This window comes from Macaca nemestrina, chromosome 11 (genome assembly GCF_043159975.1).
Source record: "Macaca nemestrina isolate mMacNem1 chromosome 11, mMacNem.hap1, whole genome shotgun sequence".
Classification (NCBI taxonomy): domain Eukaryota; kingdom Metazoa; phylum Chordata; class Mammalia; order Primates; family Cercopithecidae; genus Macaca; species Macaca nemestrina.
In genome coordinates, this window is record NC_092135.1 from 10,739,338 (window position 1) to 10,756,979 (window position 17,642).

General features: G+C 57.2%; 1 protein-coding gene across 1 annotated transcript; it reads right to left on the reverse strand.

The window, feature by feature from the left end:
* Positions 1-3,133: 3,133 nt before the first annotated feature.
* On the reverse strand, positions 3,134-8,941 carry LOC105492470 (inhibin subunit beta B). Its single transcript, XM_011759636.2, has 2 exons — positions 8,359-8,941; positions 3,134-5,861 (listed from the first exon to the last, which is right to left on the reverse strand). Exons 1-2 carry the CDS (start codon positions 8,804-8,806, stop codon positions 5,086-5,088), a joined length of 1,224 nt encoding a protein of 407 aa, XP_011757938.1. The 5' UTR covers positions 8,807-8,941; the 3' UTR covers positions 3,134-5,085.
* Positions 8,942-17,642: the final 8,701 nt, after the last annotated feature.

Sequence of the window (17,642 nt, forward strand, 5' to 3'; positions counted from 1 at the left end):
AACTGCAAGGTGACAGCTACCCCAGTCCCAACGTACATAACTGGTTAGGTGCATCACCTCTCCATAAGGAAGAAAACGAAAATGGCAAGACACACACACAGCCAACCATGCAGCCACACCCCTACAATCACAGTCTCAAACCCCACACACAGTCTCACACACTCACCCACGCAGCCTCACAACCTCAAGGCCAGCCAACCACACACTACAAACTCACAGCCAACCACACACGCCCACAATCACAGTCTCAAGCCCCACACAGCTCAGCATACACAGTAACACCTACAATCACAAAACAGTGCATCACCAACCCTCGCCCACCCACGATGCCCTGGCTACGCCCATGGGCAACAATGCCCACCTCACACATGCACAGCCTCACACACACGTGACTGTCCGCCCACAGTCCCCACACGACACAGAGTCCCCACAGCCGCCATGCTCATACCCCACGCCTCATCTACAGCCGACCACCATCAGCAGATATTTCAAAGCCCGCCCCATAACTTGTCACTTGCTCCCATTGAAAGCCTAGGAACAGGGCTGGGGGCGCTCCCAGGGCCTCTCCCCACAGAACGGTGTTTGGTTTCTACTTTTTGCCTGCAAAGCCACTTTCTTAAGCCCCCAGCAGTTTTCATGGCTTGGTGGCCACCTGTGACCTCCTGCCCCCATTCCTATCCTTGCTGTTGGTCCTCAAGGGAGCTCTACGCAGCTGCAGGATTCTCCAAGTTGTGATGGCCTACCAGTCCCTGGGGCGTCTGCAGTGGTAGTTCCCACCCAGGTGTGATGCTGGGCTGGCCTGAGCTCCAGGTGAGTCAGGAGCCCAGCCACAGTGCAAGAGGCTGCAGGGACACCATGGCCTGCAGCTGTAGTACAGCCCAAGGCAATAGTATCACACCATGTCACAGGTAACAGGTATAAAGCTCAGACACCTAGTAGCCTCTCCTAAATGCTGGCCCCAAGCCTGGGCTGCGCCACAGGGCACCCTCTGTGCCCCACTCTAAGCCAGACCCTGCGAGGGAGGGCTAGGAGAGAAAACATAGACCAAGCATACGCTTGGAGTCTCTGAGTACTGAGCCCTTTAGCTGCCTGTCTGGGAAACAGCGGGAGCAGAGGTGAGGCAGGTGCAGGTGCTGTCCTGACCCCAGTGCCCGAGCCCAGGCCACGGGCTCCACTGAGTCACTGAAGGCTTGAGGCATGTTTGAAGGTCAGGGTGACCCCCGTATGGTGGGATCCCAGGCATGGTGGTAGATGTCGGGGAGACATTTGAGGTGGGTGGGGATGGCAGCCTTCTGGCTCAGGCAGGCCCTTCCTGTTCCACTGGTCCCAGGTGGGGCTGGGGATGAGTATGAGAAGCTAGCAGCCTGGAAGCCGGAAGAGGCAGGGAGGGCTGGAGGCAAGGAGGGCTGGGGACCTTGAAGTCCAGCAGCAGGGAGTCCAGCCAGAGGCACTGGACCTGGGGGCAGAGCTGGGCTCCAGGGACTTTTTCAGAGAAATGCAGAGCCCTTGGGCCAGGCCACTGGGGAAATAAGAGGAGCAGACGAGAGAGGCTGGAGCATTGAGTGGGGGGAAGCAAGGCAAGGGGAGCGGTGACCACAGCAGCACGGGAGGCTGCAGGGCCCTGCTGGAGTGGGGACGCCCAGCTGGGACAAGAGACCAGTGCCTGTCCTCACTGCCTCTCTCAGCAACAGGAACTGCTGCCCACCAGTGCCCCCGGGGGCCAGACCCCATAGGGCAGCAGAGTCACTCAGGGACCAGGTCAGCCAGCCCCAAGGCCTTGTGCCCCTGGGGTCCCTAGGCCCTTCCTGGGGCTACTTCGAGACGCACGGGGCCATCCTGTGATGCTCAGCCCAGAAGGGCTTTGGTAGGTGCTCAATGTCCAAACAGCAGAAGCACCTCAGTGACTCACATTGCATCTCCTGGCCACTACCTGTAAAAAGTCCCGGGGCAGGGGGGAGGCAGGGCTGGGCTGAGGGCCTAGTGCCACCAGCAGTTAGGCCCAGCCCCCCCCGCAGAGCAGAGGGCAGAGACAGACTCACTGCCTGAAATGCACAGGCCAGACCTGCCTTTATGACACTTTCTTCTTTGCCCCTATGAATTACAGTAATATTGTCTCACAGCTTCACAGATGACCAGTCTCCCCCTCAGGCTGAAAGCCTGGCAGGGCAGTAGCTCCCTTGGTTGGGCAAAGAATGGAAAAAGAAAAGGCTAGAAGGCTGCCTCTTGCCACCAGCTGGCTGTGCCGATTGAGCTATGCCCCTCTAGCTGTCTGGGCCTCTCTCAGTTTCCCACTACTTTGATGAGGTTAGATGATCTCTAAAGTACCATGTGCTCGAATGTCCTGAGATTGTCTGGGAAGACCATATGCTACCTGAACCCCAGGGTAGAGTCCCAGCAGCCCTGCAGGGGCTGCAGATGGAGGCAAGGGCACAGGGCTGCAGTCCTCCAAGGAAACGGGTGGGCTCAAACACCCAGGGTCCCTGTCCGGGCTGTGTGACCTCAGGCAGGCTCTGAACTCTCTAAGCCTCAGATTTTCAAACTCTGGAAAATGCAGACAAAGCCACTTACCACAAAGACGCGACGCTGCATGGTAACAGCAGGACTCAGCAAATATCCCAGTTATACCTGCGCGGTGGGCCATTATTACTACACCGCCCCTACTACCACTCTACACTGGGAAACCCCCTCAGGACCGGTTCATTCACACACTCACGGCCTGACTCTGCCTACCCTTCTATCCCAAGAGACCAAGCCTCTTGTGGGCCCCAGTCACCTCTAAATAGAGGTGAGCAGAGGTTAGCTGGACTTCAGCCTTCAGGGTTTTATATTTCCATCTTCAATGGGGGCTTATCCAGCACTTTCAAATGGTAATGGATGTGGCCTTGGTGAAACAGAAGCGATCTTGGGACTAGAAGGGTAAACATTTATAATGTGTAATTCAGGAATTTGCTAATTGTCCTTCATTTTGATCTTCTGCCATTTTTCCTGGAATCTCTGTCCGACATACATTTCATGGCAAGGACGCAGAGATGCCAGGAGCAGGCCGTGGAGGCTGCTGGCATCCAACCTGGACACCTGGACTGGCCCTCCTCCCACCTGCCCACCTCCACCCCAGGCCTCCCTGCCCCAGACATCACTCAAGGCAGGAGGCCCGTGGCACTCAATCTTTTATTTTCTTAAACTGTACACAAACGTAAAATACTTTAACAGCAAGTCTATGGGAAAATTGTTTGGTTTTAAATTATTATGAAACAGAACCTAAGGGGAGCTTTATTAAATAAACATAAAGATGGGATTTAAGGATACACACCTGCATTCTATCATAGTCATTTTTACTCTACCTTCTGGGTGCGTAAGGATGGAAAAGACACATCAAACCGAATAAACAAAATCCATTCATACCCTGAAACATTGGCAGGCCACTCAAGGGACTGTTCAGAACGTCTACCTCATCTCAGATGGCCTCACCATCTAATAAAATTAAAACTGATCTGTTGGCCTCTTTGGTTCCAAAATTATGTATAATACATTTAACTGTATTCATTTTTTTTTTTTGCTGCTATAAAAATAACTTCTTTTTTCAAATGGCAGTTTCTGACTAATCATGCAACTAAATCAGTGCAAACATTAAAAGCAATCATTCGCTTAAAAAAGAAGCAAAGGATTTCATTTCAAGTATAAAAAATATAAAAAGAGTCGTACGAGTCCAGTTTCGTCTAGTGTGGGTCAACCCTTTAAATTGCATAGTTCACGTGGCACTTGGACATCTAGAGGGCGAGCGAGTTCGGTGCTCGGCCAAGGACCACTTCTGGACACACGCAGATCGGCAAGTGCTATGTCATGTGCGTTCAGGCAGGTCTGCAAGTGCTATGCGGGCGGGCGGGCGGGCAGGCAGGTGAGTGGGCAGGGGCCACGTCCATGGCGGGCCCTGATGGCTGGGGCCCACATGGGCAACTTCTGCAAATTAGCTGAAAGCCTTCCCCATCTCTCCAAGACCAACTAGGCTGCTCCCCTCCCTTAGCCTCCGCTGAGGGGACACCCCTCACCTTCAGCAGTTCAAGAGTGCCTCCTCCCCGTCATTTCCTCCTGCAGTCTCATCCCCTTGCCTAGGGGTCATTCCCACCCCTCCCCAAACCAGTCCTAGAGGAATGTCCCCAGTGAAGGGCACAGATTGCAACTTTTTTTCTTTCCATTTCGAATAATTCAGATTTTCACTTAAAAGGTCATACCTGGTAGAAAAGTCCTTTTTCAGTTATACAACTGGCAAGGATGACCTGTTGACTGTTGGAGATCAGTTAAAGCATCAAATTTAGCCCCCTCTTCTCTCCCTCCCTCCCCACCCCAAAAACAAACACACACATAAGTCATGTCAGAGGCCCAAGCGACAAACAGTCAAACACGGTCATTGCCCCTGCTCCCAGGTCTCTGACGGGTTGTGTCCTTTCTGGGTCTCTTTCCCTCGACAAGGGCATGGAAGGACAGGCTCCCCGGGCCTTGGAGCACGAAGGATCCCAGGCTGGGGAAGCAGCAGACATCGAGCCAGGCAGAGCAGGCCTGGTAAAAGCCACGGGGCACACGCAGCCTCCGCCTGGCTGCGCTCCCCACCCCTGCATCTGCTTTTCCTCTCCGTGGCTCTCTCTCTCTCTCTCTGTGTCTCTGTCTTTGTGCTTTTATGTGTGCTCGGAAGGCGCAATTCAGAGTGGCCGGGCCAGCTGGTGGGAATGGTGGCTGCTCACCCCATTCTCTCCGACTGACAGGCATTTGTAGCTAAGCTGCCATTTGTCACCGCATCCATTTGCTGGTATCCTGGAGGCTGCTGTGTGGGTGGCAGGATGCGTCTGGCTGTGCGTGGCTACGTGTGCATTTTAAAGTATTTCATGTCAGTTGAGGGTTCTCACTCTGGTTTTGACTGGTTGCTCTATGAAGTTGCAGAAAAGTATCTCAGGCCGCACCCTGGCACTATCTCCACAGCCCAACAGAATGACTGTGCTCAACCCACCGTGTACCCCCGTTCCCGCAGGGGCTGGAAGAAGCCCACCCGGGACTGTCCTCCGTGCCCCAGCACCGTGCCCCTGCCTTGCACTGTCAGGCGCAGCCGCACTCCTCCACAATCATGTTGGGCACGTCCCGCTTGACGATGTTGTACTCATCATCAAAGTATAGCATGGACATGGTACTCAGCTTGGTGGGGATGCAGCAGGAGTTCACCGCGCCGGGGTTCAGGCCCCGCATGCGGTACTGGTTCACCACAGCTGTGTGGAAGGAGGAGGCGGAGCCGGGGACCCCTGCCAGGTAGGCTGGGCAGCTGCCCTCACAGTAGTTCCCGTAGTAGCCGGTGGGTGCGATGATCCAGTCATTCCAGCCGATGAGGCGGAAGTCAATGAAGAACTGTTGCCTGCAACAGAGGTTCGTCCGGCCATCGCACTCCAGGCCTCGCTTGCGAATGCGGTGCCTGCTGTCGCCCAGCCGAGCCTGCACCACCACGAAGGGCCGGTGCGACTCTTCGCCTGGGTCCACGAACACCGGCACCACGGCCAGCTCCTGGCAGCTGTCACACTGCACGTCTAGGTTGAGCCGCCGCTCCCCCCGCTCAAACAAGGCCTGGATGGCCTCCGTGAGCGGGAAGGTATGCCAGCCGCTGCGCTTGAGGTCCACCCTCTTCTCCACCATGTTCCACCTGTCACCATGGCCCTGCTCCTGGAAGTACACTTTGACCCGCACCTTCCGCCGGCTGCCCTTCTCCAGGACGTAGGGCAGGAGTTTCAGGTAAAGCCATAAGCTGGCCTGGACCACAAACAGGTTCTGGTTGCCTTCATTGGAGATGAAGAAGTATAGGCGGACCCGGGAGGAGGCGAGGCCATCTGCGGAAAAGGGGAAGAGCGAGCCAAGTTAATTCAAGGGGAACACGAGGCAATGGGGGAAACGCACTCTCTGCTGCAGGATGCTGGAATGCAACTCGCCACACAGCTGGAAAACGTTATTGACCAGAAATACCGTTCTTGGGGCCAGGGCCTCTGACTGTAACCTGGGAGAGGCAGAGAAAATCATTTCCCATTGAGAAACCCGGACCAGGTTAGGGCTGGAGGGTCCGGGCCTATCAAATCCTGCCTCACCTCTCCCAGGCCAGGGCTCCCTGGAGACAGGCTGTCAGGCCTCAAAGCACAACAGAAGAACTTGTCAGGGGGCCAAGATCTTAACAAGTTGTTATGGGTATCTGTGAAATCTGAAAAACAAAACCAGGATCGCAGGGAGGATTTTGGGGTGGGTGGTTTTAGTAGGGCTTTTTCTTTTTTTCTTTTTTTTTTTTTTTTGGTTAACTTAGTGCATTGCAAAATCAAGCTGAGCCACCTACCGCCTCTTTCCAGTGTTTACCTAAGTATGATCTGATCCAACCCCCAGTGGAACCTCCACTGCAAACAAGCAGGCTCTGCTCAGGTTTCTGACATAGGAACGCGTGCTTTGCAGGCTGCAGAGCCTAGCCCTTATTTCCGAGTAGTTTCAAGGGACAGGACATTCAGCCTTAAAACTTGAGGTCCAATCCTTTGACAAGACTCTGGCTCCCCGTTAATGGCACGTTCAAAATCTCCAAGGAGTAGGGGAACTAGCTTGTTAATTTTCTCAATAATTCAGCTCAACAAGGAGGAGGCTGTGCCAATCAAGAGATGACTCCCCTCTCATCCTACATTTCAGTGACCCTTCCCTCTGACAATCTACGTTTTCCTTTCCTTTTTTTTTTTTTTTTTTTTCCAGGAAGAACAAATAACGAAACTCTGTGGTCAGGGCTGGTTTTATCAAACCTCCTACCATGCCCCTCCCAAGCCCCTACACCTCAGGCCTCGCCTGGCTCCTCTAATAACACTGACATCTGACTTTGAAATGGGGGAAACTGCAGCCTTAAAAGCTGGTCTTGGACGAGCTGCCTGTGACCTGAATCTGTTATTTATAAGTCAAAGAGCTGGCTCCGTGAAACGGACCAGAAATATAACAGCCCCCGCTGTCATTTTGTGCCACCGGGACCAAAAGGCCTCCTCGACCTTCCAGAATCACATTTCTAACTCTGGGCCCCAAAGCACCTTTTAATCCGAGCCCTCTAATTGCATGGCGAGCTTTCCCTGACTCACTTTAGTGGACAGCTAAAACGGCAATGCATTTCTTTCTAAGCACAAACCAGCCCCGATTGTCTCTGCTTTTCTCCACACCCGGCCATGCAAAACTTTTCATCCCTTTTCATCCCCAGGCTGCCTGCTGCCTGGGGGGGTGGGGGGCATTTACAGCCAGGGGCACAACCGCTCCCCCCACCCAGGCTCCCCGCTTGCCCCCGCCCTGACTGCACCGGGGCTTCCCCCTCTGCGACCTTCTCCGCAGTCCCCTCGGCACAAATGGGGCCGAGCTCCAGGCACAAAAGCCAGCCTGGCTCATTCAAGTCCTGAAAAGGACAGCGGAGTCGAAAGCACTTGCAGCATTTTGGCGCGGGCACATTTTTCTTCTTCTTTTAAAGTTCCGAAAGATTTTTCTCTCCCTGATTTTTATATTTAGACAGTGTTAGAGATTTGCAATCTGGGGCCGAGTGGGGGGGTGCGGATTCCAGAAAGGAGCCATACCCTTTGTTAACTACGACTCTGCGCCTCTCGGGCGAGGGGTCTGCTGCAGCTGCCAGGCAAGCCGAAAGGCACGGGGCTGTCCCCGAGCCGCGGCTTTCTCTGTGTAAATGATGGACCTGTTGAGAAGCCTGCCTTCCGCCCGATTCCAGTGCCCACACAATCGGAAGAGAGGTTGCCTAGCTCTCCCCAGCGAGGCTTCAGCAATCCTGGCAAGCCCACGCCGCCGGTGATGGAAGCGGCCCCAGGGGCCTCTCACGCAGGCACACACACACACACACACACAGACACACACACAGACACACACATACTCTCTCTCTCCTCCGGCCCACGTATATCAACAAGCACACACATCTCCATCCACACTGCTAAGCCTACACTCCGATCGTGGGAAACAAAAACATTAAGCAATCACCAACCAAGTGCCCGCAGAGCCAGGGCCGCGCGCATCTGCCGGGAGGGGGACGCGCGCCCAGAGGCGCTGGGGCCCGATTCCGGAGAGCAGGGGTGGAGGGCCAGGCGCTCGGCGGCGGGGGGTTGAGGCACCAGGAAGGGGGTCTGCGGCCTGGGGGAAGAGGACTGCAACCCGGGCGGAGCGCGCAGGGCCACGGCCGAAGGAGCCCTCCCGGGAGTCCGGGCTGCCCCCAGGGCGCGCGGGCTGCGGCGGCGGCGGCGGCGGCAGCAGCAGCCGGAGCTGGCAAGGAGAGGGAAAGCGGGAGCGAGCGGGGACCGCGGCAGACAGCCGGAGGACCGGACCCACCTGTCTCGGCGAAGCTGATGATTTCGGAAACGCGCTCCTGGCCGTCGGCGCCCGGGCTGGCGTGGCCGTCGAGGTGCGGGATCTCCACGCGGCCGTCCTCGCGCACCTTGCCCGCGTGCAGTTTGCGCAGGGCCGTGACCATGGCGGCCTTGGGCACGGCGTGCGTGATGTTGGGCCGGCCCCGCATCTGCAGGCGGCTCAAGATGTGCCGCTTCACCGCCTCCAGGAAGTCGCCGTCCACTCGGCCGAGCTCCTCCGGCCGCCGGAAGCCGCCGCACGACGTACAGGTGTCCTGCGAGCCGCCCGGAGCTCCGGGTGGCGGGGGTGGCGGCGGCGCGGCAGGCGACGGCGGGGGCGTGGGTGAGCCCCAGGCCTCAGGCCCCAGCCAGCCGGCCGCCAGCAGCAGAAGGCAGGCGGCCCCCAGCGCCCGACCGGGCAGCCCGTCCATGGTGCGCCGCTGGCGACGAGGGCGCCCGCCGCGAGGCGAGGCGAGCCGAGCCGAGCGCAGGGCCGGGCTCCGGGCTCCGGGCGCGCCGCCCCGCCCCGCCCCCGCCCGGGCCTCCGCCCGCCCGCCTGCCGGGAGGGCCGCCGCCGGCTCACAGGGGGAGGGGGCCGGCCGGGCCGCGGGGGTTCCCGCGCGGCGGGGAAGGGGCGCCGAGGGCCCCGGGGGCCCGAGGGGCGCGCCGGACGGGGCGGAGGTCGCGGGTCACTGCTGCACGGGCGTCTCGGGGCGCCTCGGCATCTGCAGCCTTCTCCCCATCCTCTCCGCGTCGGGGGCCCCGCAGCCCCGGCTCGGGTGAAGCGAAAGCAGCGGCAGTGGGAGCGGCGGTTCGGCCGGCGGCCGGGGAAGGTGGCGAAAGAGCAGGTCCACGCAACTTGGCCGAGACGGAAGCGAAGGCGCTGGAGCCCCCCGGAGCGGAGCCGGGCGCGGCTTGGCGCGGCGCTGCGGCGGGCGCTGCGGCGGGGCCCCGCGCTCGCACCTGAGCGCCTCGCCCTCACTGCCTCGCGCCGGGAAGGGCCGCCGGCGGCGGAGACGGGCAGGTCGTCCTCGCCGCGGGCCGGCGGGCAGTGGCGCGGAACAAGCGCGGTGCCCGGGAGAGCCGGCCGCGCGGGCCCGCTCACAGGCGGCGCCGAGCCCTCGGCCGCGGGCCCTGCAGTCCTCCCGGCGCGTCACACGGCAAAGTTGTCTCCAGGCTCCCTGGGCGCCGCATCCACGGGCGGGCGGCCGCAGCGCGCTTCGCCGTGGCCTCTGCTCCGCCCGCCTCCTCGCAGCCTCCCTCCTTCCTTCCCTCCGCCTGCCTGCGCGGCCCGGCCGGGCGCGGGGCTCCGGGCGAGGAAGGCGAGGAGGAGGCAGGGCCCTTCTCGCCCCTGTCTCTTCTGCCTGCCGCGGCGGCCGCGAGGTCGGCTCGAGCGCCGAAAAGTCTCGCAGCGTCCCCGGGTGCGGTGCCCTCGCTCGCGCTCGCACTGGCACCCGCCGCAGGGCCGGGAGAGAGCGGGCGGGCGGGCGGCGGCGGCCTCCCCGCGCCGAGCGGCGGTACGGAGTGCGGAGCTCGCCGAGGAGGAGTTCTTCTCTTTGCCCTCTCTTCTTTTACTCTCCCCGTTTTTTCTCCCAAGGGGGAAAAAAGCCGCACAATCTCCGTATGTGCGCGCGCGTTGAGATAGACGTTGGCAGAAAAAAGGGGGGGAGGGAGGGTGTCGTCCTGCCCGTGCGAGAGGAGACGGTCCGTGCCTCCCAGCTCGGGCTTCCCGGGGTGGGGGGAGGAGGGGAAGGCGGAATCTGTTCAGGTTGGGGCTGCTCGCTCCCCGCGCTCACCCCCGCTTCCCACCGCTTTTTTCCTTTCTGCCTTCGCGAGAAGGAGGGGCGACCCGGCCCTCTCCCCTCCCTTCCCCTCCCCTCCCCTCCCACCCCCCGCAATGCCCGGCTACTTTTGCTACCTCGAAACTTTCCCACCACGTGGGCGCCCCGGACCCTTGCCCAGTTAGGCGGCCAGCGGCACCGACGGGCTCCGGGCGCTGGATCCGGGCGCTCCTCCCGGCCCACCGCCCCCTCCCCGCGGCCGCGCAGGCCCTGCGCCTGTCCCAGCCGCCGCCCTCCCCAACCGGCAGAGGCGACTCCCGCCGCCGTGGCCGCCGCCGTGGCCGCCCCCGGCCCTCCCGGGGCGCTCCCTCGCGGCCGAGCCTGGCGAGGCGAGGGTGGTGCGGCGCGGCCTGGGACGCTAGAGGCAGGCTCCGCCGGCGGCTGCCGCTCCCGGGCTGCAGTGCCTTCACCTAGCGCCCTGGGCTGCCGTCGCACTGGCCCAGGAGTGGGCCCTGCGGGCTGGAGGGCGGGAAGGCAGTAGCCGCTGGAGGCCTGGCCAGCAGCTGCCTCTGCTGGGCCAGGAGGAACTCCCCGATTGTGCGGTATCCCAGGCGCGCGGCCCGGAGGCCACTGAGCCTCAGGGCTTGCGGGGCTGGCAGGGTCTACAGTACCCCACCCCCACTCCCCGGCAATACCCACTTTCGCCAGCTGACAAACTTTGGCTTCACTCAGACCCGGGTTCCACTCAGGCTCAGCCACTGCCAGCTTTGCAAGAGTGACCTTGGATAGAGTCCTCACCTTTCCTAGCCCCTACCTCCTCTTCTGTGAAGGGACAGTAACACCTGTATCACACGGGCTGGGTGGGAGGCCCAGCGAGGCAACTGTGCCACGCTCGTCACACAACCCGATAAAGGATGGTTCTAGGGTCACCGTTCTCAGGCCACCTGACAAGGGACACTGTCAGTGGAAACCTGACTTTCAGACCCGTCCAGGGCCCCAAGTGCAGTGCGCTCCCCTGGCCTTCTTCACGCCCCCACCCGGGTCTGGGGCCGCATGACAATGCCCACAGGACACGGAGCCGTGGCCCGTTCCCTCGCAACGGGCTAGACTCAAGGCAGAAGCACGATGGGAGGTCATCCTGGCTTTCCTAGGATATTGGGGAATCGGGGACGTCGGAGGCGGAGCGTGGCCTCCTGCCCCCGCCTCCCACCGCCAGCCTCTTGGGCCAGCCCTGCCACCGTGGAGCTCGGCCGGGACCGCAGGCCCGCGGAGGCCAGCAAGTCTGGAGGCCGAGCGCCCCCTCCCTCCCAATCGGAGGAACCGACCCAAAGCTGGCGGGCAAAACTAGGGCGGGTGTGAATTTGCCTACCCAAGTCAGAAGCGGGATCCAGGAGGATCCCCGAGATGGCAGCCCTTCTGCCTCCTTAGAACCTCCACCAGGGCCAGAGTCTCTGCTCTCCCATCAGGTTGCCCTTGCCCTGCCTGGGAGCCTGTGGCCCGGGAGCCTCTGCCTCCTGGGAAGCACCTCCTGCATGGTGGCCTTGAGCCAGGCTGGCCATCTCCTGGTTTTGCTTGCATCTGCCCACCCGGCTGTCTCCATCATCACAGCCACCAGCCACTTGACAAACTCATTCTCAGGCTCTCAGAGCCAGCCCAGTCTCTCCTCCTTGGCGAAGCCTTCCCTGGCTTGTGCCCTTATAATTTTTTTACTTGTGCCCTGTATAGTTTTTTTTACCTAAGTGAGGCTCTCAGCCCAGTGCCTGGCTGTTACCTCCTCCCTTGTCTGTTTCCTGCATGGGAAGCAGGCCTCCTGGGCCCTATCTGGTGCCAGACCTGCAGACCTGGCAGATGATCGGGAAGAACTTATGGAAGTAATGATTGAATGAATGAATGAGAGAAGCCATAGAGCCAATGAAGGAGTTCGAAACCCCCACTCCCCAACACATGTGCTCGCAGGAGTGTTCCTGGTGAGCTTTTCTCATTGCCAGCCCCACCTGGGCTGGACAGGGCTGTGGAAAGGGAGAGAATATGGCTGAGGGTTCCCTGCCTTCAAGCCTTCAAGAAGGTGCAGCGTCCTGCCCACTGACCTGGCACCAGGGAGGGGCCAAAGCCACCGTGTGCTTGCTGGTGGGAGGAGGGAAGAGGAGGTTGGGAGGAGGGTCCACACTTTGCTCCCCTGGTGGAGGAGCTGTCAGCCCCGCTGCCAGTCATCTGCTGGGAGGGAACTGGGTCAAGCGGTAGTCAGAAACCATCTGCTCGAGAAGCTGGGATTATCCCGCCCTCTGCTGATCCCCCAGCCCACGGGAGCCAAGGGTGTAAATTGAGTTCTTCCAAATCACCTTGTGTTTCTTGGGGGGGGTTCCCCATCCTCTCCTGAGGGGCAAGGACCTGTTCCTGTTGCTTCAAAGCCTCATTTAACACCGAGCTTGGTTCTCCTTGTACTGGTAAACTCAGCCTTCCATCTCGGCTAAGGATGTGACTCTGTCTGTCAGTTTTGAATACAATAATGCACATCAGTGCTGTAGCCAACACCCTCCAAGCAGCTGCAAGACCAGGCAGCCCTAATGCAGGATGCTGGCTCCCTGCTGCCTTCAAGGAACTCCTTGGAGAAGGCGGGAAGGAGACATGGCGACACTATAGATTCGGGCTTGCAGAAGATGGAAGAATACAGAGCACTTGCTCTCACGCCTTTTTTTTTTTTTTTTTTTTTTTGCATAACCCATCACTATCTGTTGAGAACGATGAAAATGTCCAAAAGTGACAAGGCACACCATAAAAGTGAGCCTTAGGGCTCATTTGCAAAACGAATTGAGAACCCAGGTGCAGTTCTTGGCCCTACAGCTCCTGCAAGTTGTGGAGTGGAGAGAAGGTCTTTGCACCAGTGGGCGCTAGCGTTCTGGCTGGAAGAAGGCCTCTGGCAGAGTTGGGCTTAGGGACCTGGCATTTATTTTTCTGTCACTGAAGCCACTGTTGCCAAGTTTCACCATCATATGTCACACCTCTCCAGAGCAACTCGATCTCTGCACAGAGGAGGTGCGTGCCAGGCCCAATGCAGCAGTGTCCTGCTCGGCCAGCAGCCCTGGACACTCATGATGGACAGCCTCAGCCTGGAGGCAGGTGGGAAGGAGAACCCAGCCAACAGTGCCTCCCAGGGTTGGGGGTCAAGCTGGCCTTTGTAAGAGCTCAGAGACCAACACGGAGCCCCACAGAATGCCCCCAAGGCCACCTCATGCCTTTGAGGTCACAGACTCAAGTCCTTGATGAAAGAGTGGGCATAGGAGGGGTATTTTGATAAGACAATCCTGTATTTCTTACCAGAGCAGCTGGGTGCCTCCTACCTCAGGAGGGCCCTGGCAGCCATCTACATCCGTAAACCCAGCAGTGGGCTCAGTGAGGATGCTTATTATCTCTAGTACCTCATGGGCTCAGGGGGCCAAGACCTATGTTATTCATCTGTCACTGCCCAGTGTCCCGCACAGCACCTGCCTCGGTGACTGTTTATGAACTGAATGAAGTAGGGGCATCACGTGGGGCAAATGGAGGAGCTGAGGTGCCCAGCCGTGGCTGGGCCAAGACCCTGTAGGTCAGCAGCAGGCCCAGGACTCCAGCACAGGCCCTGCGTTCTGGTCAGCTCGGATGGCAAGCCACTCCATGCTCCCAGGTGTGTGCTGCTGTCCCCTCCCGGCAGGTGTAAGCAGGTCGACAGGCACATCACACCTGCTCATGCCCCCTTTCCATTTCCTAAACAGGCTTTAACGCAAACGCATTTCGTAGGGCTACTCATCAATTGTGGTACTTTTGAGATGATGTCCTCAGTTCCCCAACTCCTGATACCTATTGTACGTCAGCAAGAACCATACAAACTCTTGTGTTCTGGGCCTCATTCTCAGGAAGACTGGGGAGCCTTGATGCAGCTAGCTAGCGAGGACCCACTTCTGGTTCATCCAGCAAGGGCCTTCAGACCAATTCATGGGGGTACTGGAGACTCTGTGATAGTAGAATTCAACATGTTTTGAACGTCCAGGAAATTTGTGAACATTCAGGACATATTTCAACAGCAGGACCCATGAGGATGGCTGTCCAAGTTGGTGTATTTTCTAGAAAAAAAATAGAGGTGCTAAATACAGCAGTTGGTTAGTGGCCCACTTCAAATTGCTAACCACAAACTATTCCTAGCACAGAATTCCTTCCCCTTCATTCAGCAAATGCACTGAACTAGCTGCTGGAGATCCAGCAATGCATAAGTCAGGGCCTGACACCCCCCACCCAAGTCTACTGGAAAGACCAATGCACGAGCAGGAAGATCCTCCCTCTCCCAGAGAGACCGCAGGGATAAAGCTGAGGGGGAGAGACACCTCAGTCTACCAGAGGTGTCTCAGGGGAGGCAGGATTCGAACTGAGCCATGAAGCACGAAGAGGCATTTTCCAGGTGGCCTCCAGGTGGACATGAGAGAGACGAGGTGGGCAAAAACGGAGTTCCGTGGGATGAACTGTGTGAGTGTAGGTCTAGGGGAGGAACCAGGTCAAGTCCAGTGTAGCTCGGCCTGGGTTTGTCAGCCCAGAAAGAGGTGGTAAGGCCAGGAGGACATGTGACCCCTTGCAGGGGTGTTTTAGGACAGTGGCAGCGCTCTCGTGCCTGAGAGATCCGGCCCATCGGGGAGGCAGTGAGGGCTAGCGTGAGAACCAAAAGGAAGGAAGGGGAGGGATTGAAGTCTTTCTGTCGGGACACAGGCCCAGGTAGCTCATGGGAGGAGGAGCTGAGCGAGAAGAGCTGAGGAGCCCCCTCCTCCCATTCCTGCCATGGGAGCTCCTGTAGATGGCTTCCAGGTGCCCGTGTGTGGCCGAGAACCCAGCAAGCTGGCTATTTTGCTACTTACAAAGGAAAAGTAGAGCATTTCTAAGGTTTCTTTGTTTAGGGTCTCCAAGCCCAACTCTGGGAGCACTTGGGAACCACTCTGGGAACACTTGGGTTCAAGTACCAAACTCCCCTTAAATGGCATGCCTCAGTCCTCAGCTGTTCTTGAACTTCGAACTGACCTTTTTTCCATCTACTCCTCAGAGGACAAGAAGTGACCTGCCCAGAGTTCGGGCGCGATGGCTCACGCCTGTAATCCCAGCACTTTGGGAGGCCGAGGTGGGTGGATCACAAGGTCAGGAGATCAAGACCATCCTGGCTAACACAGTGAAACCCTGTCTCTACTAAAAATACAAAAAACTAGCCGGGCGTGGTGGTGGGCGCCTGTAGTCCCAGCCACTCGGGAGGCTGAGGCAGGAGAATGGCGGGAACCCGGGAGGCGGAGCTTGCAGTGAGCTGAGATCGCGCCACTACACTCCAGCCTGAGCGACAGAGTGAGACTCCGTCTCAAAGAAAAAAAAAAAAAGAAGTGACCTGCCTGTCCAATGGGCCACCAGCAAAGAAAAATGCACAGCTGACCCAAGACAGCATTTCTGAGGTTCTGATGGGTGACAGGGACAACACAGAAACCAAAGAAATTATGCTTGTCCACAGATGAGACATCCTTTTTGCTTTTTTGTTGTTGTTGGTAAGACGGAGTCTTGCTGTGTCACCAGGCTGGAGTGCAGTGGCATGATCTCAGCACACTGCAACCTCTGCCTCCCGGGTTCAAGCGATTCTCCTACCTCAGCCTCCCAAGTAGCTGGGACTATAAGCACGTGCCACCATGCCCGGCTAATTTTTGTATTTTTAGTATTGACAGGGTTTCACCATGTTGGACAGGATGGTCTTGATCCTCTGACTTTGTGATCCACCCGCCTCGGCCTCCCCTTTTTTGCTTTTTCAACAGAACCAAGAAACTCATCAATCATGTCATGTATATGAAAACTGAGGACCTCTGTCTCCAACAGCCCACACCCCCTCAGCTGCAACCCTATGTTGCATATTCATGGAGCTCACTTCCTAGGAAGCTACCACAGTAAAGCAGCTCAAAAAGAGAGCCACCAAAATGTTGGGCTTCGCATAAGTTTTCCCCACCCTGACATAAGACTCTAATTGAATTTTCGCAGTCATTAAAATGGTCTCAGTCTCGCATTGAAGGGAACTCCGCTGGGGAAACCACTGTGGCCGTAGAAGGAGAAAAAAACAGCCATTGGCCGGGCGCGGTGGCTCACGCCTGTAATTCTAGCACTTTGGGAGGCTGAGGCGGGTAGATCACGAGGTCAGGAGATTGAGACCATCCTGGCTAACACGATGAAACCCTGTCTCTACTAAAAATACAAAAAATTAGCCGGGCGTGGTGGCAGGCGCCTGTAGTCCCAGCTACTCGGGAGGCTGAGGCAGGAGAATGGCGTGAACCCAGGAGGCGAAGCTTGCAGTGAGCCGAGATTGTGCCACTGCACTCCAGCCTGGGCGACAGAGCGAGACTCCGTCTCAAAAAAAATAAATAAAAATAAAAATAATAAAAAAAAAAAACAGCCATTAGCAGGTTCATCTTCCTGCAGCCAGGACCTATTGACTGGCTGGTAACGCTCTGTTAATTTCAAGTCCTCTCAATGTTCAGACCTTTCCCTTTTGATCTGGGTGCTGGGCAGGCTCCTGGTTCATACCATGCTCCCTGTCTTTCCTCCTTCCCCACCCAAGCCCCCAAACCGCGAGTCAGGTGCTGGTCTGAGAAAGGAGGCATTTCTCACCTACCTCCCTAGCCCAGGTCATTCAACCTCTACAGTGTCTTCTCTTTCCCATATATTAGATTGTGGGTTGAAATGCCAGAGGAAAACAAAATGAATGAAAAGGGAAGGGTTTGATCTTTGCTTGATGGATTTATTTATATCTATTTAGGAGGTCCCACTGCGAAGGGGACAAAGTTTTAATTCTGGCCTATTGAAGGGCAAACAGCTATCGTGAACTTGCTGTCTGCATTGCTCCAACATTCCCAGAGTCGAGCCACATGCATTCATGATGCCAATAGAACCGTGAACAGAGCCCAAGCCACCAGGCACTGTCCTCAACCGTCCACCTGTCAGCAGGGCCTGTCACACAAATTGATCTCAAGCCAGGGACTGGAGGATGTGCCCTTCGACACCTTTCCAAAGAAAAGAAGAAGAAAAAAAAGATGTAAAGATAGACCAGATAAATAGATAGCATCTTTAGGATGAAGAAATACAAACATTAAAATTTCATTTGACCTTCATCTCCCTTAGGGTGTCTAATGTTTCTCATACCCCTACAACTTCCTACTGATTTAGAAATAACAGCACAGAGCAAGAAACTTAATTAGAAATAAAAAGAAGAACCTGCCAGGCATAGAAATACTGAAGCACTCATCAACTGACATTAAGTAACACTGGTCAAAAGAGGTGTCATACGCATTATTACACAATCCCTTTAGGACATCATTTGTATCTGTACATAATGTAGTCAAACTGTTATTTACCTGAGCTCAGCTAACCATGAATCTTCTTGTAATTAAATCTATGAACACTGTCAGACACACTCACTGATCTTGTACACATTGGTGATAACTAGCCC

Bases quoted from the DNA above. Each gene is read 5' to 3' on its own strand.
- LOC105492470 (XM_011759636.2), bottom strand. From the start codon at position 8,806: ATGGACGGGCTGCCCGGTCGGGCGCTGGGGGCCGCCTGCCTTCTGCTG. The intron at 5,862-8,358 runs GTGGGTCCGGTC...CCTTTTCCGCAG, and splicing joins CATCAGCTTCGCCGAGACAG to ATGGCCTCGCCTCCTCCCGG.